At 43.9% G+C, this 26,660-nt stretch overlaps 1 protein-coding gene across 1 annotated transcript in view; it reads right to left on the bottom strand.

The window, feature by feature from the left end:
* DDRGK1 (DDRGK domain containing 1) overlaps positions 1-26,660 on the bottom strand; it is a 66,488-nt gene that overhangs the window by 27,917 nt on the left and 11,911 nt on the right. The window contains exons 3-4 of the mRNA XM_056553142.1: positions 19,396-19,520; positions 16,384-16,485 (exon numbers count right to left, since the gene is read on the bottom strand). Coding sequence (XP_056409117.1) covers positions 16,384-16,485; positions 19,396-19,520 — 227 coding nt within the window. The remainder of the gene's footprint in view (positions 1-16,383; positions 16,486-19,395; positions 19,521-26,660) is intronic.

The following is a 26,660-nucleotide window of genomic DNA, read 5'->3' on the forward strand; positions in this document are numbered from 1 at the left end:
ACATACGGTATATATATATATACACACACACTAATATTATATATATATATATATAGTAAATTTGAGTAGCCGTATTAGTCCAGTGATGCAAATCATAAAATGTTGCAGTATCTTGTAATAACCTTTGTTATTGGACTAACAGCATTTTGTAGAGACAAGCTTTCGGGATTCCTCCATTTATCAAGTCCAAAGCAAAGAGATTTGCTTTGGACTTGATAAAGGGAGGAATCCCGAAAGCTTGTCTCTACAAAATGCTGTTAGTCCAATAACAAAGGTTATTACAAGATACTGCAACATTTTATGATTTATTTATATATATATATATATATATATATATATATATATATATATATATATATATATATATATGTCATGCAACACGCCCCCTCCCATAGGCTTGCATTGAGGGGGGCGGAGCGTGAAGTCACACAGGGGCGAAGCCTTGATGTCACAATGCTCCAGCCCCGTGATCGCCATTCATCAGACCCGGAGCGAACATGCTCCGGGGACTGATTGCAACGGGGTGCTGCGTGCAAGATCACGGGGGTCCCCAGCAGTGGGACCTCCGCGGTCAGACATCTCATCCCCAATCCTTTGGATAGGGGATAAGATGTCTTAGCGCCAGAGTACCCCTTTAAGGTAAAAACTAAAATGTTTTCTTTATCCTGTGGGTCAATATGATTAAAATGATACCAATATGGCACATGCTTTTCTATGACCGTACTAAAGCTCAAACTTATTTAGCAAAACAAGTATGTTTAAAATTGTAATTTTCTGACCCCTATAACTTTCTCAATTTTCTGTATACTAGACTGTATGATTTTCATTGGTACCACACTTGCTTATAAGTGACGTTTGGTCACTTTTTATTGTGTTTTTTTGGGATGTGATGTGACCAAAACTAAATTTTGGACTTAATTTTATATTTAATAGTTCGGACATTGCCACACGTGGCGATACCGAATATGCTTATTTTATTGTTTTACGTTTTTTTTATTTGTAAAATGAGGAAAAAGGGTCATTTATTTATTTTTATTGTGGGAGGGGCTTATTGACATGATCTTTATTCTATATGTTTATATGCTTACAACAATATCCAATTTATATAGGTTCAGGGGTTTGGAAATTGTATAAAAAACTACTTGTCCACGGGACTAAAATGGAGTAAAATCTACTTGTCCCTCCTGACGATCCACTTGTCCGGCCAATTTTCGCTTTTCCGCTCTCGTTTTTTCCTCCTCGCCCTATAATAGCCATAACTACCTACTATAATGATACCTTTTAATTTTTCAATAACATATTCTCCGAACCAAAAAAAAAATATATATATATATATTAAGGGAAGTGAAATTGAAATAGTAAAAGATAATTTAGCAGATTTGGTGGTTTTTCTTTTCTGCGCCATTTACCTTGTGGTTGAGGTAACATGTTTTTATACTTTAGGCGCCTGATTACAGTAATACCAGATTTGTATCGTTTACGTCATGTTTTACTAATTCTGGACTTTTTCAAAAAAAAAGTAATTGCCATTTTTTAACCCCTGCAGCTTTATTTTTTTTCCGCATACCAGGCTGTATGAGGGCTCATTTTTTGCGCCATAATCTGTTTTTTGTATCGGTACCATTTTGGTATTGATCTGACTTTTTAATCGCTTTTTAACTTTTTTTGTCTGGGATATTATAAAAATTTCAAATCTGTGGTTTGGTATTTTTTTTTACATTTACCGTACGGGATACATAATGTTATATTTTAATAGGTTGCACAATTACGCACAAAGCGATACCAAATATGTTTATTTTTATTATGTTTGCATGTTTTTATATAGGAAAAGGGGGTGATTTGAACTTTTAACATGGAAGGGGTTAATGCAGCGGTCTTCAAACTGTGGCCCTCCAGATGTTGCAAAACTACAACTCCCAGCATGCCCGGACAGCCAACGGCTGTCCTGGCATGCTGGGAATTTTAGTTTTGTAACATCTGGAGGGGCACAGTTTGAAGACCACTGGTTTAATATGTGTCTTTCAAACTTTTATTAAAACTTTTATTTATTATTATTATTTTTTTGACACTTTATTAGACTTATGAGGAATCATTAGATTCCTCAGACAGATTAATAGAGTTCTATTGAACTCTATTAATCTGTGTGCTCTGTGATCCATTGATAGAGCCTGGTCCAGCCAGGATCTATCAATGACAGAGCTGGGACTAGAGGAAGCAGAGGTAAGTCCTCCGGCTACCTCCATAGTGGATCGCCCCCCTGCGATCACGCTGCAGGGGGGCGATCCACCCCACTAGCCCACCAGGGAGCGTTCACATCTCCCTTTAGACGCCGCTGTCAGCTTTGACAGCGGCGATCTAAAGGGTTAATAGCCAGCCGCGGCGATCGCCGCATGCTGGCTATTAGCGGCGGCCCCGGCTACTGAGAACAGCCGGGGGCTGCAGAGTATGGAGCGGGCAGGAATCCCGAGCCCGCTCCATACATACTGCAGAGCGCCGCAAGCATCTCCCCGTGCAGACGTGTGGGAAGTGAAGGCAGAGGACGCAGGTCTGCACGGGGAGAAATAAGCCACGCCCCCTCATCTCCCCCCGCACGTCTGCAGAGCAGGGGAGAGAGAGACATACACAGCTTCTCATCTCCCCTGCTCTGCTTCCGAGGACACAGGCTGCAGAGTATGGAGCGGGCAGGAGTCGGGAGCCCGCTCCATACAAACTGCAGAGGTCCATGCGACTTGTCAGGTCCGGCCCTGCTTGCCCGAAGCCGGGCTAAGGGCCGGACAAATTCACCTGCCTGGCGCCCAAAACTGCTAGTCCGGGGCGTCGGGCGATAGAAATTCCACATCCCTGAGGTTTTATTTTATTTTACTACTTAAAAATATATATATATATATATATATATATATATATATATATATATATATATATATATATATAACTTTTCGTATGAAAATTAGTATGTTTAAAAACTGTCCTATTCTGACCCCTATAACTGTTTTATTTTTCTGTACACGGGGATGTATGAGGGCTAATTTTTTGCGTCATGATCTGTAGTTATACCGGTACCATTTTTTGTTTTAATGGGACTTTTCGATCGCTTTTTATTAATTTTCTATGGTATATGCAGTGATTCAAACTTTTATTAGGGAAGGGGTTAATTCACATTTATTAACTTTTTGCACTATTTATTAGTCTCTATAGGGGACTATTACATGCAATCTTCTGACTGCATATACTGTTCAATGCTGCTCCATAGAGCAGCATTGATCAGTGTGATCGGTGTTCCATTGCTCCAGCCTGCCATGACTGACTAGAGTATAGGACCCCCGATTGGACAGTGAGGAGGCATGTAAGGGCCCTCCTGCTGTCCTCTTAGCTGATCAGAACATCACAATTTCACTGTGGTGGTCCTGATTAGCTTTGCTGAGCAGCCGGGATTAGTTCTTTTTACACTTTACAGGGTTAAAGGTTACCTCTCATCAAATAAACTTTTGATATATTTTAGATTAATGAATGTTGAATAACTTTCCAATAGCATGTTAATGAAAAATATGCTTCTTTCTATTGTATTTTTCCCGATCAGTCCTGTCAGCAAACATTTCTGACTCATGCTGGAGTCCTAAACACTTAGAGCTGCCAGCCTGCTTTGTTCACAGCCAAACAGGCTGTGAACAAAGCAGGCTGGCAGCTCTGAGTGTTCTCCTTTGTGAACAAAGCAGACTGGCAGCTCGTAGTGTTTAGGACTCCAGCATGAGTCTGAAATGCTTGCTGCCAGGACTGGTAGGGAGACCCCTAGTGGTCATTTCTTCAAAGTGGAAAATTAAATAGAAAGAAGCATATTTTTTTATAACATGCAATTGTAAAGTTATTCTGCATATATTAATCTATAATATATCAAAAGTTTTTTTGATGAGAGGTACCCTTTAATGCCGGACATCGGCCCAATCGCCGATGTCCGGCATTAGCCGCCGGACCCGGCTGCTGACATCAGTCAGGACCAACCAGCTTCATAGTTCGGGAGAAGGACAAGAGCGTACATGTACATAAAGGAACATCAAGAGGTTAATATGACTGATAAATGTTAATTCAAGTAGAGAAAAAAAAAAAAACAGACATGGTCGCACATCCACAACCTGCACCTTGATCTAATGCTTCTCAGCAACATTTATCAAACTAACAAATCGTTACTGTACTTGATGATAACGAAGTGCAAGCCCGTTCCCCACAGACACGGCGCCCCGGCAGCAATGGACGCCACACAACACCGCACCAGTGTGAACAGATGTAAAAGCTCACTTACCATGTGCTCCCAGTCAGAGACTGGGAGGCTGCCAGAAAGAATAGGGCCCTAATGCAGCTTATTGCCAATTTATATAGGCCTGGGCTGAGGGGGAGGGGCAGAGTGCTGACAAAGTAAAAACTGTTCACATTGGTGTGGTTCTGTGCGGCGTCCATTGCTGCCGCGGTGCCAAGTCTGTGGGGATGTGCGGCCCTCCGACTGGTTTGAGTGGCATTGGGGCTTCTCTGCTAGTGGGTCGTTCCCCCTGTGGGCACTGGTGTTGCAGCGGTTGTGGTTGCCGCTCAGTGCTACGCCATTTTATGCTTGAGCATTAGGGACACACTATTTACAGGTGCCCATGATGTGGCTAACAGGCTTGCATTTCACGATCGTAAAGTACAGTAATGACCTATTAGTTTAATAAATGTTGCCGAGAAGCCTTAGATCATTGTGCATGTTGTGGATGTGCGACCATGTCTGTTTTCTCTAACTGAATTCACACTGATCAATGTTATCTGTGATCTACTTCTCTGGTCTGCTAGAGGGCAGATCACAAAAGAAATGCACAGCAGCCGGTCGGAGAACGTGAGAGGAGCTCAGATTGACATTTTAACTCATTGGAGTGCGGATGGTCCGATGAGTCCCAATAGGCACCAAAGATACATCAGATGCTGTAATCTCAAAAGCTGTGCAGAAGAAAAGATGACCAGTTGCCCATAGCAGCCATGTTTCTTTCAGTTTTTTGTTTTTTTTAAATAATAGAAACGATCTGATTGGTTGCTATGGGCAACTGGGCAACTTTTCCTCAGCATAGTATCTTCCCCATTGAATGTTCCAGATTCTACATTGAGTGAAGGGAAATACATAACAATATACAGAGATATTGAGGGAGATTTATCCAAACACGTGGAGAGGAAACGTTGACCAGTTGCCCATAGCAACCAATCCGATCGCTTCTTTCATTTTACAGTAGCAAGCTGATTGGTTGCTATGAGGAACTGGTCAACTTTTTCTCTGCAAAAAGTCTCCCACATTGTAATTTACTCAGGACTTCGTTGATTCCAGCCTCCAGTCTTCTTGGGGATGAGGCCCCAAAGTTTACACAGCTGGATTTGGGGATTTTATAGCATCTTTCTCTGCATATCCACTTGTGTTGTCTTGGCTGTGAGCATGTCCATAAGTGGCCCAGCCAGAGCCCTGACTTGAAACCAATGGAACATCTCTGGAGAGACCTGAAAATGGCTTCCACCGACGGTCCCCATCCAACCTGACAGAGCCCGAGAGGATCTGCAGAGAAGAATGGCAGAAAATCCCCAAATCTAGGTGTGTAAACCTTGTGGCCTCTTCCCCAAGAAGACTGGAGGCCGGAATCACTGCCAAAGGGAGCTTCAACTAAATAAAAAAAGTTCTGAATACTGATGTCAATAAAATTAGCAAAGATTTCTAACATTCTGTTATCACTTTGTCATTTTGGGGTAAGGAGTGCAGAATGACGGGGGATCATAGAGAATTAAGGTGCCATGCCTTGCCCCCTCAGGCTGTGAACTAGACATGTCAAGCTATCAGTTCTACCAGGATTGGTTCCTCTTTTACCCCCACACACTAAATGGCCCCCAAATACCATTTTTTGGGCCATATAAAAAGGCGTCAAATTATGTAAATAGCAATAAAAAAACTAAAATCAGTGATGAGAAATAATTAAAAAAGTACAGCCCTGGTGCTGTGTGTGCACAGGAAATAAAGGACCACACCGATCTGAACATGCTTGTGATCTTTTTCGAGGCGCACTGTTTTGCAGTGAAAAGGAAGCGTTCTCTCGGTGATAAAGTGTCAGTTGGTAAACCATTTCCTCACCAGAAAAACTCCACCGGGCCAAAGGGAATTCCCCACCAGGGTGCCGGGCCGCAGCGAAAAAAATATAAATAAAAAAAAAAGACACCAGTACAGATGGTTCAGCCCAAACCTGTCCATATAAAGGATACACCACCTGTTTATTACCCTAAAGAACATCTACAATGAATTAGAAAAGATTCATAAACAAAAGCTAGAATCGAATAAAAAACACTCGAAAATTTTCATTTTTAGAAAAGAGATAAAATGTATCGTCTGACAATGAGCCTTCATTATATTCTCCCCTTGTTGCCTAGGTTACAGACCACCGCTTAACTCTAGAAGCAGTGGTCAGGCTAGAGGTGTAAAATTTCCAAAAAATGTTGAAGCCATGGCACAAAAAAGCTTTTTTTCCCTGGTTTTTAAATATGCAGAGTGGATTAGTTTTACAAATTGAAATTCATTTCAATGCTGGATGTTGGTGTCGCCATTTTACTGAGAGGAGGAAAAAAAATAAAACTATGAACTAAATCAGAGTGAAAAAAATAGTCAAAGAATGTCTGTGATGGGGGAGAACATCATCTGTGCCGTGGGGGGGAACATTATCTGTGATGAAGGGAGAGAACATTATCTGCCATGGAGGAGAACATTCTCTGTGATGGAGGAGAACATTATTTGTGATGGGGGAGAACATTATTTGTGATGGGGGAGAACATTATCTGTGATGGGGAGGGAACATTATCTGTGATGGGGGAGAGAACATTCTCTGTGATGGGGAGAGAACATTATCTGTGATGGGGGAGGAGAACATTATCTGTCATGGGGGAGGAGAACATTATCTGTAATGGGGGAGAGAACATTATCTGTGATGGGGGAGAGAACATTCTCTGTGATGGAGGAGAGAACATTATCTGTGATGGGGGAGGAGAACATTATCTGTCATGGGGGAGGAGAACATTATCTGTCATGGGGGAGGAGAACATTATCTGTCATGGGGGAGAGAACATTATCTGTGATGGGGGAGAGAACATTCTCTGTGATGGGGAGAGAACATTATCTGTGATGGGGGAGGAGAACATTATCTGTCATGGGGGAGGAGAACATTATCTGTCATGGGGGAGAGAACATTCTCTGTGATGGGGGAGAGAACATTCTCTGTGATGGGGGAGAGAACATTCTCTGTGATGGGGGAGAGAACATTATCTGTGATGGGGGAGAGAACATTATCTGTGATGGGGAGGGAACATTATCTGTGATGGGGGAGAGAACATTCTCTGTGATGGGGAGAGAACATTATCTGTCATGGGGGAGGAGAACATTATCTGTAATGGGGGAGAGAACATTATCTGTGATGGGGGAGAGAACATTATCTGTGATGGGGGAGAGAACATTATCTGTGATGGGGGAGAGAACATTATCTGTAATGGGGGAGAGAACATTATCTGTAATGGGGGAGAGAACATTATCTGTGATGGGGGAGAGAACATTATCTGTGATGGAGGAGAACATTATCTGTGATGGAGGAGAACATTCTCTGTGATGGAGGAGAACATTCTCTGTGATGGGGGAGAACATTCTCTGTGATGGGGGAGAACATTCTCTGTGATGGGGGAGAGAACATTCTCTGTGATGGGGGAGAGAACATTCTCTGTGATGGGGGAGAGAACATTCTCTGTGATGGGGGAGAGAACATTCTCTGTGATGGGGGAAGAGAACATTCTCTGTGATGGGGGAAGAGAACATTCTCTGTGATGGGGGAGAGAACATTCTCTGTGATGGGGGAGAGAACATTCTCTGTGATGGGGGAGAGAACATTCTCTGTGATGGGGGAGAGAACAATTTCTGTGATGGGGGAGAGAACAATTTCTGTGATGGGGGAGAGAACATTATCTGTGATGGGGGAGAGAACATTATCTGTGATGGGGGAGAGAACATTCTCTGTGATGGGGGAGAGAACATTCTGTGATGGGGGAGAGAACATTCTGTGATGGGGGAGAGAACATTCTGTGATGGGGGAGAGAACATTCTCTGTGATGGAGGAGGGAGAGATGAGGAGACACTAATGACTGACATGGGGAGATGATCACTGTGACCCAGAGGGATATGAGGGGACAGTAATGACTGTGACACACTGGGAAAGGAGGGAACACTTATGACTGACACCGGGAGAGATGAGGGGGACACTAAGGACTGACATTTGGAGAGATGAAGGACATGAATGACTGCAACACACTGGGAGATAAGGGGACATTGTTGACTGTGACACAGGGAAAGAAAATGGGACACTTATTACTGACATGGAGAGATGAGGGGATGCTAATGACTGTGACACAGGGAAAAATGGGGGGCACTAACGACTGACACAGGGAGAGATCAGGAGACACTAATTAGTATGGCACAGGGGGAGAAAAGGGAACACTAATGACTGACACAGGAGGAGAGAAGGGAACACTAATGACTGACACAGGAGGAGAAAAGGGAACACTAATGACTGACACAGGAGGAGAGAAGGGAACACTAATGACTGACACAGGAGGAGAGAAGGGAACACTAATGGCTGTGACACAGGAGGAGAGAAGGGAACACTAATGGCTGTGACACAGGAGGAGAAAAGGGAACACTAATGACTGACACAGGAGGAGAAAAGGGAACACTAATGACTGACACAGGAGGAGAGAAGGGAACACTAATGACTGACACAGGAGGAGAGAAGGGAACACTAATGACTGACACAGGAGGAGAAAAGGGAACACTAATAGCTGTGACACAGAGATGAGGGGACAGCAAGGACTGACACACTGGTAAATGAGGGGACACTAATGACTAACAAAGCGAGAGCTATGGGGACACTAATGACTGCATCACACTGGGAGATAAGGGGACATTACTTAATGTGACACAGGGGGAGACAAAGGGACAATAATGAGTGTGACACAGGGGAGAAGAGGAGACACTAATGACAGAAATAGGGAGAGATGAGGGGACGCTAATGACTGTGATACAGGGAGAGATGAGGGGACACCAATGAGTGTGACACAGGGGGAAAGGAGGGGACACTAATGACTGTGACACAGGGAGAGAGAAGGAAACACTAATGACTGTGATACAGGGAGAGATGAGGGGACACCAATGAGTGTGACACAGGGGGAAAGGAGGGGACACTAATGCCTGTGACACAGCGAGAGAGAAGGAAACACTAATGACTTGACAAAGGAAGAAATAAGGGGACTTTTTGCCGACTCCTAGACTTAAAACAAATGTGCCGATCCCTGCTCTATAACAATATCACAAAATGCTGGGATGCATTTTACTACACTAAAAGATATACTGCAATGTAAGCCTAAATTTATCTTGTATGGTAAAAAAAAAAAATGTTTTAAAAAGAAAAAAACACCAAGTATAAATACTTAATCTTACAACAAAATCTCTACATGAAAGGTCAGAATCAGCCCTGACTGTGTAGGAGGACAGACCGAGCTCTTTTCCTGTCTTTTTGCTCTGTTATAAGGGTGTTGCTGGAACCCAAAAAAAATGAAGAAAATACCACAAAATATTCAGCGTGAAGAGTATAAATGTACCACAAATATGAAGAAAAGATAAGAAAAATGCAGGCAATAAAAAAAAAATTATAATAAGCCAATGTCAACTGTGGTTGCAAAACTTTTAAAGTTTCTTTTTTATACGTCTTGAATCGTGGAGACGTCAGATGAATAAATGAGACAAAATACATCAATGTCCGGATATATTATAATGAATAATGGTAATAATGAGAATATAGAACTGGAAATCCTCTAGTATAAAGCATTAGAAATAAAGTATCATCTCCCCCCCAGCTATCCTGGGTGCGTAAAATAAAAAATACATGAGAAAATAAACATAGGGGATTAGAAAACTTCAATGAGGAAAAAAAAAAAAAAAAAGTTAATAAAAAACAAAAACAAAACCTAACAATCTTGCATGACATCGACATGTTTTACACAATCATGGTTATTAAAGGGGTACTCCGGCGCTAAGACATCTTATCCTCCATCCAAAGATAGGGGATAAGATGCCTTACCGCGGGGGTCCCGCCGCTGGGGACCCCCGTGATCTTCCACGTCGCAACGGGTTGCACCGTGCTCGCTCCGGGTCTGATTACTAGCGATCACAGGGACAGAGCATAGTGACGTCATGGCTCCGCCCCGTGTGATGTCACACTCCGCCCCCTCAATGCAAGCCTATGGAGGGGGCGTGGCGGCTGCCACGCCCCCTCCATAGGCTTGCATTGAGGGGGCAGAGCCATGACGTCACACAGGGGGCGGAGCCGTGACGTCACTATGCTCCGTTCCTGTGATCGCTAGTAATCAGACCCGGAGCGAGCACGCTCCGGGGGCTGATTCTAACGGGGTGCGGCGTGGAAGATCACGGGGTTCCCCAGTGGCGGGACCCCCGCGGTAAGGCATCTTATCCCCTATCCTTTGGATAGGGGATAAGATGTCTTAGCGCCGGAGTACCTCTTTAAAGATGAGTTTGTGTGTGGTATTGCAGCTCAGCTGCATTGAAGTGAATGGAGCCAAGTTGTAATACCACACACAACCTGAAGACCAGGGTGGTGCTGTGTTTAGAAGAAATAAGCTCTGTTTTCTCTTGTTCCCGGATAACCCCCTTAATATGTTCCCCTCGCAGAACATACTTGACCCCAAAGATAATTTCCCCGTCCACTTATTTTTATCTGTCCTATCCCGGCCCAATCTTCTTTGGTGTCTTCACTAAAAAAAAAAAAAAAAATGTCTGTACCTGGACGAGTCTCTCCAGGTCCAGAGGCTGTGGCTAGAGATGAGCGAACTTACAGTAAATTCGATTCGTCACGAACTTCTCGGCTCGGCAGTTGATGACTTTTCCTGCATAAATTAGTTCAGCCTTCAGGTGCTCCGGTGGGCTGGAAAAGGTGGATACATTCATAGGAAAGAGTCTCCTAGGACTGTACCCACCTTTTCCAGCCCAAGGAGCACCTGAAAGCTGAACTAATTTATGCAGGAAAAGTCATCAACTGCCGAGCCGAGAAGTTCGTGATGAATCGAATTTACTGTAAGTTCGCTCATCTCTAGCTGTGGCTCTTTGAGATCCTTTTAAAAGGGAAACTGTCAGCAGGTATGCAAATATGGACTCCTAGGACAGGGGGTACTGTTAAAAAAAATACTTTTATTACCCCTCACCGCTGCGCTGTTTTTGTGTAATGAGATTATATATATTAATAATATGCTATTTAGGGAGTTTGGGGCACTGGGGGAGTTACTTTACCCCCTAGATCCACCGATCCACCCGGCTTCTGTTCTAACAGCCCTCTCCCCCCATTAAAATTCATCTGGCCCTTCGCAGTGACACATGGACATGAGACGACGCTGTTACAAAAGCGCCAAAAGCAGGGAAGTGAATCAGTGATCCAAGGGGTAAATTAACTCCTTCAGTGTCCCCTGCCCTATTAGCCCATATCTGTATATCTGCTGACAGTTTCCCTTTAAAGGGGGGTATCCCGGCAAAAATATTTTATCCCCTATCCAAAGGATAGGGGATAAGATGTCTGATCGCAGGGGGGCCCGCTGCTGAGACCCCCGCGATCTCCCTGCAGCACCCGCATTCTATGCGGGTGCTGAATCTCCAGTTTCGGAAACCTCCCATAGACATGAATGTAGGGGGCGAGGCATGACGTCACGTGCTCTTAACCCCTTAAGGACCAGGCCATTTTACACCTTAGGACCAGAGCGTTTTTTGCACATCTGACCACTGTCACTTTAAACATTAATAACTCTGGAATGCTTTTAGTTATCATTCTGATTCCGAGATTGTTTTTTCGTGACATATTCTACTTTAACATAGTGGCAAAATTTTGTGGTAACTTGCATCCTTTCTTGGTGAAAAATCACAAAATTTTATGAAAAATTTGAAAATTTTGCATTTTTCTAACTTTGAAGCTCTCTGCTTGTAAGGAAAATGGATATTCAAAATATTTTTTTTTTTTTATTCACATATACAATATATCTACTTTATGTTTGCATCATAAAATTGACGTGTTTTTACTTTTGGAAGACACCAGAGGGCTTCAAAGTTCAGCAGCAATTTTCCAATTTTTCACAAAATTTTGAACCTCGCTTTTTTTCAGAGACCAGTTCAGGTTTGAAGTGGATTTGAAGGGTCTTCCCATTAGAAATACCCCACAAATGACCCCATTATAAAAACTACACCCCCCAAAGTATTCAAAATGACATTCAGTCAGCGTTTTAACCCTTTAGGTGTTTCACAGGAATAGCAGCAAAGTGAAGGAGAAAATTCACAATCTATTTTTTACACTCGCATGTTCTTGTAAACCCAATTTTTGAATTTTTACAAGGGGTAAAAGGAGAAAATGTATACTTATATTTGTAGCCCAATTTCTCTCGAGTAAGCACATACCTCATATGTCTATGTAAAGTGTTCGGCGGGCGCAGTAGAGGGCTCAGAAGCGAAGGAGCGACAAGGGGATTTTGGAGAGTACGTTTTTCAGAAATGGTTTTTGGGGGGCATGTTGCATTTAGGAAGCTCCTATGGTGCCAGAACAGCAAAAATAACCCACATGGCATACCATTTTGGAAACTAGACCCCTTGGGGAACGTAACAAGGAATAAAGTGAGCCTTAATACCCCACAGGTGTTTCACGACTTTTGCATATGTAAAAAAATATATATTTTTTTTCCACTAAAATGTGTGTTTCCCCCCAAATTTCACATTTTTGCAAGGGTTAATAGCAGAAAATACCCCCCAAAATTTGTAACCCCATCTCTTCTGAGTATGGAGGTACCCCATAAGTTGGCATGAAGTGCATTACGGGCGAACTACAATGCTCCGAAGAGAAGGAGTGATATTTGACTTTTTGAGAGCAAATTTTGCTCGGGGGGCATGTCGCATTTGGGAAGCCCCTATGGTGCCAGAACAGCAAAAAAAAAAACACATGGCATACCATTTTGGAAACTAGACCCCTTGAGGAACGTAACAAGGAATAAAGTGAGCCTTAATACCCCACACGGGTTTCACGACTTTTGCATATGTAAAAAAATATATATATTTTTTTCACTAAAATGTGTGTTTCCCCCCAAATTTCACATTTTTGCAAGGGTTAATAGCAGAAAATACCCCCCAAAATTTGTAACCCCATCTCTTCTGAGTATGGAGGTACCCCATAAGTGGACCTGAAGTGCACTACGTGCGAACTACAATGCTCAGAAGAGGAGGCGCACCATTGAGCTTTTGGAAAGAGAATTCGTTTGGAATGGTAGTCAGGGGCCATGTGCATTTACAAAGCCCCCCGTGGTGCCAGAACAGTGGACCCCCCCCCCACATGTGACCCCATTTTGGAAACTACACCCCTCACAGAATTTAATAAGTGGTGCAGTGAGCATTTACACCCCACTGGCGTTTGACAGATCTTTGGGACAGTGGGCTGTGCAAATGGAAAATTAAATTTTTCATTTTCACGGATCACTGTTCCAAAAATCTGTCAGACACCTGTGGGGCGTAAATGCTCACTGTACCCCTTATTACATTACATGAGGGGTGTAGTTTCCAAAATGGGGTCACATATGGGGGGGGGTCCATTGTTCTGGTACCTTGGGGGCTTTGTAAACACAAGTGGCCTTCAATTCCGGAAAAATTTTCTCTTCAAAATCCCAATGGCGCTCCTTCTCTTCTGAGCATTGTAGTGCACCTGCAGAGCACTTTACATCCACATATGGGGTATGCTCTTACTCAGAAGAAATTGGGTTACAAATTTTGGGGGGGCTTTTTTTTATTTTCCCTTGTGAAAATGAAAAATTTAGGGTGACACCAGCATTTTAGTGAAAAAAAATTTTTTTTCACTTTCCCATCCAACTTTAATGAAAATTTGTCAAACACCTGTGGGGTGTTCAGGCTCACTATACCCCTTGTTACGTTCCGTGAGGGGTGTCGTTTCCAAAATGGGGTCACATGTCTGTATTTATTGTTTTGTGTTTATGTCAGAACCGCTGTAAAATCAGCCACCCCTGTGCAAATCACCAATTTAGGCCTCAAATGTACATGGTGCGCTCTCACTCCTGAGCCTTGTTGTGCGTCCGCAGAGCATTTTACGCCCACATATGGGGTATCTCCGTACTCAGGAGAAATTGCGTTACAAATTTTGGGGGTCTTTTTTTCCTTTTACCTCCCGTGAAAATAAAAAGTAAAGGACAACACCAGCATGTTAGTGTAAAAAAAAAATTTTTTTTACACTAACAGGCTGGTGTAGACCCCAACTTTTCTTTTTCATAAGGGGTAAAAGGAAAAAAAGCCCCCAAAATTAGTAACGCAATTTCTCCTGAGTACGGAGATACCCCATAAGTGGCACTAAACTGTTTCCTTGAAATACGACAGGGCTCCGAAGTGAGAGAGCACCATGCGCATTTGAGGACTAAATTAGGGATTGCACAGGGGTGGACATAGGGGTATTCTACGCCAGTGATTCCCAAACAGGGTGCCTCCAGCTGTTGCTAAACTCCCAGCATGCCTGGACAGTCAGTGGCTGTCCGGAAATGCTGGGAGTTGTTGTTTTGCAACAGCTGGAGGCTCTGTTTTGGAAACACTGCCGTACAATACGTTTTTTATTTTTTATTAGGGGGACAGTGTAAGGGGGTGTATATGTTGTGTTTTACTCTTTATTATGTGTAAGTGTAGTGTAGTGTTTTTAGGATACATTCAAACTGGCGGGTTTACAGTGAATTTACCGCTAGGAGTTTGCGCTGCGGTGAAAAATTTGCCTCAGCCCAAACTTGAAGCAGAAAACTTACTGTAAACCTGCCCGTGTGAATGTACCCTGTACGTTCACATGGGGGGGGCAAACCTCCAGGTGTTTCAAAACTACAACTCCTAGCATGTACTGACAGACCGTGCATGCTGGGAGTTGTACTTTTGCAACAGCTGGAGGCACACTGGTTGGAAAACCTTCAGTTAGGTTCTGTTACCTAACTCAGTATTTTCCAACCAGTGTGCCTCCAGCTGTTGCAAAACTTCAACTCCCAGCATGTACTGATCGCCGAAAGGCATGCTGGGAGATGTAGTTATGCAACATCTGGAGGGATCGCAACTACAACTCCCAGCATGCAGAGACAGCTGTTTGCTGTTTAGGCTTGCTGGGAGTTGCAGTTTTGCAACATCTGTAGAGCTATAGTTTAGAGACCACTGCATAGTGGTCTCCAAACTGTGGACCTCCAGATGTTGCAAAACTACAACTCCCAGCATGCCCAGACAGCAAACTGCTGTCTGGGCATGCTGGGAGTTGTAGTTTTGCAAGATCTGGAGGTGCACAGTATAGAGATCACTTTGCAGTGGTCTCAAACTGTAGACCTCCAGCTGTTGCAAAACTGCAACTCCCAGCAAGCCTAAACAGCTCTCTGGGCATGCTGGGAGTTGTAGTTTTGCCACATCTGGAGGGTTACAGTTTAGAGACCACTATAGTGGTCTCAGACTGTAGCCCTCCAGATGTTGCTAAGTAACTCACCGGCTTCCGTTGGATCCAGGGAGCTGCGTTGCGGTCCTCTTCTTCCGCTGATCGTCGCCCGCTGCCGCCGCTGATCGTCGCCGCTGCCGTCGCCGATGGGTAAGTGGATCTTCGGCGCCGGTCCCTGTCGGTTTCCCCGTTCTGCCCCGCCTATTGTGGGTGGGCAGGACGGGAAACCGAAAGTAAACCCCTCCGCCCCCGATCTGCTATTGGTGGTCGCGTCTAGACCACCAATAGCAGAGATAGGAGGGGTGGCAACTCTCCCCTTTCTATTCCGGGTCACCGGGTCACCATAGACCCGTATGACCCGGAATCGGCGCAAATCGCAAGTGTGAATTCACTTGCGATTTGCGCCGATCGCCGACATGGGGGGGTCGCCGACCTGGGCATTTGCGCGGGGTGCCTGCTGATAGATATCAGCAGTCACCCCGGCGCGATCCCCGCCCGGCGCGCGGCGGGGACCGAAATTCCCACGGGCGTACAGGTACGCCCTTGGTCCTTAAGTACCAGGGAGCAAAGGCGTACCTGTACGCCCTTGGTCCTTAAGGGGTTAAAGGGGTACTCTGCTGCTCAGCGTTTGGAACATACTTGGGAGCTCATGATGTCATAGCCCCGCCCCCTCATGACATCACGTCCCGCCCCCTCAATGCAAGTCTATGGAAGGGGGCATGACAGCCGTCATGCCCCTTCCCACAGAACGTCAAGACTATCAATGATAATTACAATGTTTACAGCTGTAACCAAATAATTCACAGACCTCTCTTTCTTCTTCCAATCGGATCCGCTCTTCGTCTTTACGTCTCTCCTCTTCTCGTTTCATGTCCTGTTTTTTGCGTTCTTCTCTTTCAGCTTCTTCTGCCTAATAAAAGAAAAAAATATGTAAAAAAATTAATGAATAGCTGAAATGTACATATGTTGTTAAAGGATGCCATTTTTTATTTTGAAATAAATAAAACAAACCATACTCACCTGCACACTATCCCATGCCGTTCTGACAGCACCCCCGGCTCTCCATTACTTCCTGTGACCTCCCCGTTCATGCAGGAGCTGACCGCACAGTCACTTTCTGGCTGAGGGGGGGTCACCCCTGCAGCACAGGTTGGCTGAGAGGGCACGTTCTGCATGAACAGAGGTGATCTAGAAAGCAGGGAGAAGGGAGAGGACTGGGGACTGGACACCATCAGAGCAACAGGGGATTAGGGCTGTTGAGTTTGGTTTATATTTTACCGGAACAGATTTATTTAACCCCTTGGCGCAAATGGACGTGAATGTACGTCCATTACGGGCTCCCGAGGTATGATGCGCTCTTAGCAGGTGAGCGTGCATCATATCCGGTGGGTCCCGGTTGCCATAAGCAACCAGGACCCACAGCTAATGCCGGACATCGTAGATCGGGCTGTCCGAAATTAACCCTTTAGATGCCGCGATCAAAGTTGATTGCGGTGTCTAAAAAGAGGTTAATTTAACTCCCGGCTAGCTCAGCGGGCTGATCGGGACTGCCGCGGCAAAACCGCTGCATCCCAATCAGCTGAGAGGATGGAGGACGGTCTCTCACCTTCTTTCCTGCCGTCCGATCCCTGATTCCTTGCTCCGTGCCTGAGATCCAGGCAGGAGCAGTGGAGCAACGATAACACTGATCAATGCAATGCTATGGCATAGCATTGATCAGTGCTGGCAATCAAGGTATTGTATGTTATAGTCCCCTATGGGGGCTATAACATTGCAAAAAAAAAAAGTATTTAAAAAAAAAAGTTAATAAATGTGATTTAACCCCTTCCCTAATAAAAGTTTGAATACCCCCCTTTTCCCATAAAAAAAAAATAATAAATAAATGTGTAAATATATATATATATATATATATATATATATATATATATATAAATATATATAATATATATGTGGTATTGCCACGTGCATAAATGTATGAACTATAAAGATATATCATTAATTAAACCGCACGTACAAGATAGCGCATTTTTGGTCACTTTTTATACCATTAAAAATTTTTTTAAAGTGATCAAAAAGTCAAAGCAAACCAAAAATGGTACCGATAAAAACTTCAGATCATGGCGCAAAAATTGAGCCTTCATACATTTTTAAACATATAAATTTTGGTGCATGTAGTTACAATTTTTTTTAGTAGTAAAATAAAATCAAACCAATATCAATTGGGTATCTTTGCGACCATATGGACCTACAGAATACATATAAGGTGTCAATTTTACGAAAAACTGCACTGTGTAGAAACGGAAGCCGCTAAAAATTACAAAATGGCTTTTTCTGCTTTCGCCGTAGATATTGTGGTGAAATTATTAATGGTTTTACAAAGTAAAAGTGTTGGTGCAAAGAACAAGTCCTCATATGGGTCTGTAGATGGGAAATTTAAAAAAGTGTTGATTTTTAAGAAGGTGAGGAGGAAAAAACAAAAGTGCAAAAATGAAAAATCGTCAAAAGAGGGAAGGGGTTAAAGACAAAAAAAAATGTACCTGGAAAACCCGTTTTAATAACGTTATCATACTTCAGTCACATGGACAAATTAAAGGGGTATTCCAGGCAAAAACTTTTTTTTTTATATATCAACTGGCTCCGGAAAGTTAAACAGATTTGTAAATGACTTCTATTAAAAAATCTTAATCCTTCCAATAGTTATTAGCTTCTGAAGTTTTCTGTCTAACTGCTCAATGATGAGGTCACGTCACAGGAGCTGTGCATGATGGGAGAATATCCCCATAGGAACTGGACAGCTCCCGGGACGTGAGTCATGAGAGAGCAGTTAGACAGAAAACAACAACTCAACTTCAGAAGCTAATAACTATTGGAAGGATTAAGATTTTTTAATAGAAGTAATTTACAAATCTGTTTAACTTTCCGGAGCCAGTTGATAAAGTTGATCTTCAAATGTAAATCTCAATTTTTTTTTTCTTAGCTAAAACAAAGCTACAAGAAAACCAAAACACATTTTGACTCAAGAGAACTGAATCCTCAGCTTTTCAACAATATACATCCATGTTTCCCAACTGGGGAACCTTTGGATTTCAGCTGCTGTATGCTCCAGAGGAAGTTGTGTATGACCACAGTGCTCTCTGCTGCCACCTATGTCTGTGTCAGGAACTGTCCTGAGCAGGAAAGGTTCACTATTGGGATTTGCTCCTGATCTGGACAGTTCCTGACACGGACAAAGGTGGCAGCAGAGAGCACTGTGGTCAGACTGAAAAGAAATACACAACTTTCTTTGTCGTATACAGCAGCTAAGTACTAGAAGGATTAAGATTTTTAAACAAAAAGTAATTTACAAATCCGTTTTAAGGGGTATTCCAGGCCAAAACTTTTTTTTATATATATATCAACTGGCTCCAGAAAGTTAAACAGATTTGTAAATTACTTCTATAAAAAAAATCTTAATCCTTCCAATAGTTATTAGCTTCTGAAGTTTTCTGTCTAACTGCTCAATGATGATGTCACGTCCCAGGAGCTGTGCATGCTGGGAAAATTTCCCCATAGGAACTGCATAGCTCCCAGGACGTGAATCATCAGAGAGCAGTTAGACAGAAAACAACAACTCAACTTCAGAAGCTAATAACTATTGGAAGGATTAAGATTTTTTAATAGAAGTAATTTACAAATCTGTTTAACTTTCTGGAGCCAGTTGATTATATATATATATATATATATATATATATATATATATAAAAAAGTTTTTGCCTGGAATACCCCTTTAACTTTCTGGCACCAGTTATACACCTTTAATTTTTAAGGCCTCTCTTCTTACCTCCCGCTGAGCTTTTCTTGCCTGTTTTTCCTCCAATTTCTTCTGTTTCTTGGCACCAATCTTCCCTGTAGCCTGAGTAGCTGTAGACCCCTCCTCATCATCCTCGTGGTCTTCCTCTATCGCTGCTGAAATATGGTAAAAACAGAAAAGATGAGATAAGACGTACCCCCAGGACCCCCTAGCAACAGCGATAAAACCTCCTGCAAACGTTCTGCTGTACCAATATATACAGTCATACAACTGAGCCACTAGATCAGTGGTCTTCAACCTGCGGACCTCCAGATGTTGCAAAACTACAACTCCCAGCATGCCCGGACAGCCACCGGCTGTCCGGGCATGCTGGGAGTTGTAGTTTTGCAACATCTGGAGGTCCGCAAGTTGGAGACCACTGCACTAGATCAATGGTTTCCAACTGTTGTACCTCCAGCTGTTGCAAAACTACAACTCCCAGCATGCCTTAACAGAGGTACCTATCCTTAATAGGATATTAAGGGATAGGTACCACTGATGATCCACATTCTGATTTGTCACTTATAGATTTATTCACATTTCCATTCCATGATCTATATTTATTTTTTTACTTTTATTTTTTATTCCCTTAAAGGGGTACTCCGCTGCTCAGCATTTGGAACAAACTGTTCCAAACGCTGGAGCAGGGAACTTGTGACGCCATAGCCCCGCCCCTCATGACGTCACCTCCCGCCCCCTCAATGCGAGTCTATGGGAGGGGGCGTGATGGCTGTCACACCCCCTCCCATAGACTTGCATTGAGGGGGCGGGGTGTGACGTCATGAAGGGGCGGGGCTATGACGTCACGGGCTCCCGGCGCCGGTGATGGGTGAGATTTTCAAACCCGTGAGATACCTGGACCGCTCCTCCCCTCCGCTCTCCGAAGTTTTCCGAAGCTAGAGCGGGGAGGAGCGAGAGCAGAGCCCGAGGCACGTACGTCCTCTCTCCCCTCCCCCTGCTCTGTATTTTCCCTGGGGGGAGGGGTGGGGGAGGGGTGGGAGCTGTGTCTGTCTACCCCTGCTGTGTCCTGCATCCTCCGGGAGGGGGAGATAAGGGGGCGTAGCTTAATTATGTAGTGCAGCCGTGTGACCTCGGGCTCTGCCCTCGCTCCTCCCCGCTCTAGCTTCGGAAAACTTCGGAGAGCGAAGGGGAGGAGCGGTCCGAGTATCTCACGGGTTTGAAAATCTCACCCATCACCGGCTCCAGCATTCGGAACAGTATGTTCCAAACGCTGAGCAGCGGAGTACCCCTTTAAAGGGGTACTCCGCCCCAGGCATCTTATCCCCTATCCAAAGGATAGGGGATAAGATGTTAGATCGCCGCAGTCCCGCTGCTGGGGACCCCGGGGATCGCCGCTGCGGCAGCCCGCCATCATTACTGCACAGAGCGAGTTACTGCACAGAGCCCTTAATGCAAGTCTATGGCAGGGGGCGTGACGACCGCCACACCCCCTCCCATAGACTTGTATTGACGGGGGTGGGCCGTGACGTCACGAGGGGCGGAGCCATGGCGTAACGCTGCTCCGGCCCTTGTATTGCCCGTCATTACGTGCAGAGCGATCTCGCTCTGTGCAGTAATGATAGCGGGGTGCCGCAGCGGCGATCCCGGGGTCCCCAGCAGCGGGACCGCGGCGATCTAACATCTTATCCCCTATCCTTTGGATAGGGGATAAGATGTCTAGGGGCGGAGAACCCCTTTAAGGACCCAGACAATTTTTATTTGAGTTTTCACTTTTTACCTCCTCACATTTAAGAGCCATGGGGGGGAGCTTTATCAAAACCTGTGCAGAGAAAAAGGGGGTGCAGTTGCGCATAGCAACCAATCAGATAGTTTCTTTCATTTTGCAGAGGCCTTTTTAAAAACGAAAGAAGCGATCTGATTGGTTCCTATGGGCAAGTGCACCACATCTGCTCTACACAGGATTTGATAAATCTCCCCCATAACTCTTAGACCCAAAAGGAAGGGCTTGTTTTTTGCGCGACCAATCGTACTTTGTAATTACACCTTTAATTTTAGCATAAAATGTACAGAGCAACAAAATTATTATTTGTGGTGAAAAATTTGAAAAGAAAAAACTTTGGAACTTTTCGTTTTTACACAGAGCTTGGTAAAACTGACAGGTTCTCTTTATTCTTTGGGTCATTACAATTACAACGATACCCATCTTACGTTTCTTTTCTATTATTGTAATACTCCTTAAAAAAAAAAAAAAAAAAAATCAACCTTTAAAATAAAATAAAAATATGTTTTAAGTTTTGAATTACATGATAATGTAACAGTGATTTATAGAAAGAAATGAAGATAAAAAAAAAAAAAATGATGCTTAAAATTACTCTATTCTGACCAATATAACTTTCTTATTTTTCCGTATACAGAGCTGTTTAGGGGTTGATTTTTTGCGCAATGATCTGTGTTTTTTTTATAGGTACCGCTTTTAACTGTATATGTGTTTTTTTTATCACTTTTTATTCTATTTTTATCTGGGGTGTGATGTGACCAAAATCATCAATTTTGGACTTGTTTTTTTTTCATGTTTATGCTGTTCACTGGGTAGGATATATTTTAATAGTTAGGACATTTCTGCACCAGACGATACCAAATACGTTTAATAACATAATTTTTTTTTACTAATTTAATTATTTTGTAAAATAAGAAAATGGGTGATTTTTATTGGGAAGCAGTGTATTTCTAATTTATTTATTATTTTTTATTACTCCCCATAGGGAACTATTTATAGCAATTACTTGAATGCTAGTAATGCAATGGCATAGCACTGAGCAGTAATATCAGCGATATACATGTACAGACTATATGGAAGTTCCGAAAAGCAGCATGGAGGAGGTTAACAGACCTCTGGTCGCATCTTTATTGCGGATGGTCCCAGGAGTGTCCCCAAGGCCCTGCAACTGCTTTAGATGCCACGATCAGTATTGATCACGGCACCTAAAGGGTTAACGGTAGACACTGCTTTTGTAAGCCATTAGTGGCGAGGTCCCAGCTGCTGATTATCTAGGGGTTAAAACAGTTTGATAATCCAGAATATCTGAGAATCCAAAATATCTGATAATCCAGCACCAATCGGACACCACGGATGTTGAATTGAAGACATTTTTACCAAATACAGAGGAAATCTATATAGTCCAGGAAATCATAAAAGTGACGATAAGGATAAGGCTGCCGGAAAGTGATCTGTACAGTACTACAGCTAAAAGGTGTAAAACAGCAAAAGACCCATTAGTTCCCAACCATTCACATTTAATATTTACAAGACTTTAATAATAGGGTCCATAAAGTGAAAAAGAAAAATGGAAGAAATGCACACCATTAAAAACACTGTGTGCAATTAAAGGGGTATTCCAGGAAGAAAAAAAAACATTTTTATATATCAACTGTCTCCAGAAAATGAAACAGATTTTTAAATTACTTCTATTAAAAAAAAAAATCTTAATCCTTCCCATAACTATCAGCTGCAGAAGTTGAGTTGTTCTTTTCTGTCTGGCAACAGGGCTCTCTGCTGACATCTCTGCTTGTCTCTGGAACTGCACAGAGTAGAAGCGGTTTGCTATGGGGATTTGCTTCTAAACTGGACAGTTCCCGAGACAGGTGTCATCAGAGAGCACTTAGACAGAAAAGAACAACTCAACTTCAGCAGCTCATAAGTACTGAAAGGATTAAGATTTTTTAATAGAAGTCATTTACAAATCTGTTTAACTTTCTGGAGCCAGTTGATATATAAAATAAAGTTTTTTCCTGGATAACCCCTTTAACCACCATATAGATGTATGATTTGGGCTATATTAGCTCCATGTATTATAGGTTAGATGTAGGAGACATCTCTGCAGTACATGTCCCGTCACTACAATAGCGTATTGCACACAGCACGTTAAAAACAGAACAATGCCCCCCTCAACGTTTCACCACCTAAGTGGCTTCGTCAAGAGGCATGTGGGCAATGAGGTCTAAAGACACTGACCAGAGGTGTTAAAACTTCCCCTGATGATATCATGGATCCAAACAAATCCGATCCAAGACCACTTAGTATTAATTCAAGAAACACCAATCACTGTTAGAAAAGACATACAGGACACGAGCGCAATCCAATTATCTTCCTACACCCAGTTTACCTGTGCCTGCAAGCCACGTGTACCTCCCTGATAGGTGCTACTGCCGGATACTCAGTGGTGATGTCAGATGTAAACAATGCGCGAAAGTTCCTGCGCGAGGTATTCGTCTCCAAAACTGCCGTCTGTTAAACACTGCATGTGAGTTTGCGATGCGCCCACAGCGCTGCGCAAGCACTTAGAGTAAAAGTAAAAGAGTATTTACACCATTTTAATAGCTGATCTTGTGCTAGTACCTGACACCTGCGCACCAAAGGGATGGACTTAAGATTATAACTAATTGGCAGTAGTAGATAATTTATGTAAATACATATTTAAATGTATAGCAACAGAAGAATACAGCAGCACACTGCCAGCACAAAGATATAGGTGAAACATGAACATGCAGATAAAACATGGAGAGCTATACAGCTATGGTGTAATAGATGCAAATGTGAAACTATGAAATAGTGAGGCACTTAGCTCTCAAATTTGTCTCCGCCGGCGGTCAAATAGCTTGGACCGTCCCACCGCGATAAGGTGGCCTCCTTGGGACGGACCCTACACTGTGAATATGCCTCTGTGTGAACAGTTCAGTAAGCATGGCAGGGTCTGTTTGGATGTTTCAGACCCTGCCATGCTTACTGAACTGTTCACACAGAGGCATATTAACAGTTATTTATTAACTGAACAATAACGGATCCCAACTGATACAAGCGGATAACATTTTTTTTTAAGTCCATTTTTATTTTTGACGGGAGAAGAACGCAGCCCAAAGAGAATGTGACCAATAACTGGGTCACATACCGTATTTTTCTCCCTATAGGAAGCACCGGTGTATAAGACGCACCCAATTTATAGGTGCAAAATCTAAAAAAATAAAGATTTTGAACCCCATAGTGGTCTTCAACCTGCGTTCCTCATGTTGCAAAACTACAAATCCCAGCATGCCCAGACAGCCGTTGGCTGTCCGGGCATGCTGGGAGTTGTAGTTTTGCAACATCTGGAGGTCCGCAGATTGAAGACCACTGCATAGGAGGTAATACTCACGTGTCCCCGCCGCTCCGGACCCGTCACCGCTGCCCTGGATATCGCTCCGGAACGTCTCTGCTGCCGGCCAGGTATCCTCGCTCTCCGTCGCCGCCATCGTATCGTTACGCACGCCGGCGCAAGTACGCAACGACGTGATGACGAGGAAGGAGAGCGCCGGCCATACAGGGGATCCCTGAACGGAGAAGACACCTAGGACGCAGGTAAGGTCCCTCCCGGTGTCCTGTAAGCACTAACCCGGCTATTCAGTCGGGCTGTTCGGGACCACCGCGGTGAAATGGCGGCGGTCCCGAACAGCCCGACTGAACAGCCGGGTTAGTGTCACTTTCCCCTCAGACGCGGCGGTCAGCTTTGATCGCCGCATCTGAAGGGTTAATACAGGGCATCACCGCGATCGGTGATGTCCTGTATTAGCCGCGGGTCCCGGCCGTTGTTGGCCGCAGGGACCGCCGCGATAGGGGTGTATTCGCCGTATAAGACGCACCGACTTTCCCCCCCCCCCAGTTTTGGGGAAGAAAAAGTGCGTCTTATACGGTACATCATGTATTTGGCTACTCAACAATTTGTACTGAACCCCCAGAGAGAACAAAAAGATGACAAAAAGTGATAAAAATAGATATGTATCTGCAAAATATTCATCAGCCGCTGAGAACTGTCCCCCGGCGAGGGCTGAAGTGTGACTCCTCGGCTGCTGCAGTGCAGGAGATAAGCTCCACCAGCCAGCAGTAGACTTCCCACGTGTGGTGGGACTGAGAACCTGCTCCAGCCGCCCACACCCTGTCTGTCTTCACAAATATTTTGATGCTCGGAGACGACATGAGCCCCAGAACTGAGCACGAATAAATGGCCGTGAAAAACAGAGCAACATAGAGCAGGCCCGCACTTAGATAGGTTCTTAAAGGGTTACTCTGGTGGAAAACTTAAGAACTGTCCAGAGTAGGAGAACATCCTCATAGCAAACATATGCTGCTCTGGACAGTTCCTAAAATGGATAGAAATGTCAGCAGAGAGCACTGTGCTCGTGATGTCAGCAGAGAGCACCGTGTTCCAAAAAGAAAATCATTTCTTCTGTAGTATTCAGCAGCTTCCAAGTACTGGAAGGATTAAGATTTTTTTAATAGAAGTAATTTACAAATCTGTTTAACTTTCTGGCACCAGAAAAATTATGTTTCCACCGGAGTACCCCATTAAAATAGTCTCCTTTAAAAGGGGAACATTTTGTTTTGAACTCTGGGTGCAGGGTTGCGGGGGTCGTGATGTCACGGCCATGCCCCCTCAATGCAAGTCTATGGGAGGGGGCGTGGCAGCCGCCACGCCCCCTCCATTGGACTTGCATTGAGGGGGTATGGCATGACAGCACAAGGGGTGTGGCCGTGACTTCACGACCCCCCCGCAGCCGGGACCCAGCGTTCGGAACAAAATGTTCCGAACACTGGGCAGTGGAGTACCCCTTTAAAGGGGATCCGTCAGCTGCAATTCACTTCCAAACTTCTGACGCTGTTAGGACAAGGAGACACATAGGACCTTTCATATATCTGCCAATGCCTCCATAATATAGAAAAATGCAAGTTGCCCGTCAGTCAAGCAGGGACAGGGATGGGAGGGGGAGCGAGGAGGGGTTCCAGCACTCAGCACTTCAGGGGCTTGTGAACACCAATTTGGTGTTTTAGCACTTGGCACTTCAGGGGCTTGTGAACACCAATTTGGTGTTTTAGCACTTGGCACTTCAGGGGCTTGGGAATGCCTCTTTGACACTTGGCTCCAGAGAATAAAAATGCTTTTATTCTCTGGAGCCAAGTGTCAAAGAGGCATTCCCAAGCCCCTGAAGTGCCAAGTGCTAAAACACTTCTTAGATCCCCCTCCCAACCCTGCTTGATTGACAGTCAGCTAGAAGTCAAGCCCTGTTTCCAAATCTCGCACATGAACACAATTTGCATGCATAGCACAAGTACGAGATTTAGAAACAGGGCTTGGCTTCCAGCTGACTGCCAATCGAGCAGGAATAGGAGGGGGAGCGAGGCCTTGACACAACAGAATAAAAAAAATTTTTTTCCATGTTACAGAAGCACAGACAGGTATATGGAAGGTAGGTATCTATCCAAAGGA

The sequence above is a fragment of the Hyla sarda genome, chromosome 1 (assembly GCF_029499605.1).
Source record: "Hyla sarda isolate aHylSar1 chromosome 1, aHylSar1.hap1, whole genome shotgun sequence".
Classification (NCBI taxonomy): Eukaryota; Metazoa; Chordata; class Amphibia; order Anura; family Hylidae; genus Hyla; species Hyla sarda.